This window comes from Pundamilia nyererei, unplaced genomic scaffold, assembly GCF_000239375.1.
Source record: "Pundamilia nyererei isolate P.nyererei 1_Seehausen unplaced genomic scaffold, PunNye1.0 scaffold00059, whole genome shotgun sequence".
In the NCBI taxonomy this organism is placed as follows: Eukaryota; Metazoa; Chordata; class Actinopteri; order Cichliformes; family Cichlidae; genus Pundamilia; species Pundamilia nyererei.
In genome coordinates, this window is record NW_005187460.1 from 2,811,756 (window position 1) to 2,813,602 (window position 1,847).

General features: G+C 42.1%; 1 protein-coding gene across 6 annotated transcripts in view; it reads right to left on the reverse strand.

The window, feature by feature from the left end:
* Positions 1–1,847, reverse strand: part of cep112 (centrosomal protein 112) — a 125,489-nt gene that overhangs the window by 86,323 nt on the left and 37,319 nt on the right. For all 6 annotated transcript variants that reach the window (XM_005734649.1, XM_005734648.1, XM_005734646.1 and 3 more), the window contains 2 exons: positions 1,459–1,558; positions 894–1,012 (listed from right to left, as the gene is read on the reverse strand). In XM_005734649.1, the coding sequence (XP_005734706.1) occupies positions 894–1,012; positions 1,459–1,558 (219 nt within the window). The remainder of the gene's footprint in view (positions 1–893; positions 1,013–1,458; positions 1,559–1,847) is intronic.

A 1,847-nucleotide genomic window follows, 5' to 3' on the forward strand; every position in this document is an offset into this window, starting at 1 on the left:
AGCCACTACAGTGACCATCAAAACGATGAAAAAAATATTGCCGTAAACAGTTTATTTTGCGACACCACGATAGCGTAAAATGAAACGATAGACGTTTTTATATCGTCATCCGATATATATCGTTATATCGAACAGCCCTAACTACCGGCAGCTTGAAATATTAATAATACAAGTATGGCCATTTTCCTTTGAGCTCTGGCCTCATGTATTCTCTGTAAACACTAGAAATCGTTGCGTGGGAAAAGTAGATCAACAGTTTCTGAAATACTCAGATCAGCCCTGGCACCGTCTGCCACCAACAACCATGCTGTTTAAAGTCACTTAAATCACCTTTACTCCCCATTCTGATGCTCAGTTTGAACTCAGCAGGCCGTCTTGACCATGTCTATGATGGACCATGTTCATGAAGTTGAACAGGTGTACCTAATACAGTGACAGTGAGTGCATACTTCCAAAAAGTGGAGTTAATACCGTCTGCTTCTTTAGATGTGCAGTATCTCTTTTTGAACAGGGTTAAACATAATTCATATGCTACACATTTTTTTTATGTGATCTGAGAGAAAAAAAATGTTTCTATAACATCATTTAGCACATGCTGAGCGGCCCTGAAGAGATGAGTGTAAATTTCATTAGCATCTTATTGAGCCCCCACAGCTGAGCTAGCTGGAGCTGTAGGAGTGAAAAGACAATTTACCTAGGGCACAGAGCATTAATTTTTCAGCAGTGAAAAAACCCACACTAACTTAAGCACCACATGAAGGAATGAGGTACAGCCTGGCTGCTTAAAGCAAAGTCTGCTTGTCTCATGCTAACAAACAGTCTTCCTCTGGCTCAGGGCTGCTTACACGGCGTTGGCCTGTAGAATTTCTAAGCCCTTCAACTTATCCTCATACCTTCTTCTCCCACTCGTTTTTTAAACAGTCGGCGCTCTGATCCGACATCTTCTTCAGCTCTGCAATCTGCTTCTCTTTGCTCTCGCAGATGACCTGGGATTCTCGCAGCACGCTTTGAACTGCGGGTAAGCGCAGACACAAAACACACAAAAGAGCAGTCAGGCCCTGCCTCAGGGTATGAACAGATGGACACATGAACAGACATGCATGCACACTTGTGCTCGACTGATGTGCTGTCAGGAAATCAATGACAGTAAAGATTTTGTTTCTATTTGAATGGCTACTATTTCTTCTGTGTGACGCAGTTTTATCATCGGACACTCTTAAAGCAGACACGTGAGAAAAGAAAGGAACAAGACCAAAAATCACAGGGCCACAGGAAATCAAGTATAAAAAGACACATAAGGTGACTGAATTTTAGATTGAGCAGCACAGCTGGAGAGTGTCACTCTACACCAGTGCAATCCTTTGTGGAATTGCATCTTTTTAGGCTTTTTACTCCAAGTGGCAGAGACACAAGTATAAACATCCTTCATGTTAACCCCGCAATCATGTGACCTCTCACCTTTCTTCTCCAGCTTACGGATGGTCTCCTCTGATTCTTTCTGCTTGGTCCGGTGAAGGCTCTTCATCTCCTCAATCTCACCATTTTTTCGGTCCAGAATCTACAGATGGAGAGGGAGACACTGAAAGTGTATTCGGCTGTTTTTCTCTTACTGCCAAGAAAATGGCATCTGTCATAGCAAAGCTAAAGCTATTAAAGTTTTCGCATGCAAAGTTCACAAAGGCTAAATTTAAGTAAGCACTATGTGACCCAGATATAAAAAAAGAAAATGCAACCGCCCACACTGAAAGACAGCGCAGAGACCCTGGAGTTCTTGACAACCAGCAACACTAAAGAAGTTTGTTTTGTTTTTTTTGTGCAGAGTTTCTTGCTTTGTGAGCTCATGTATA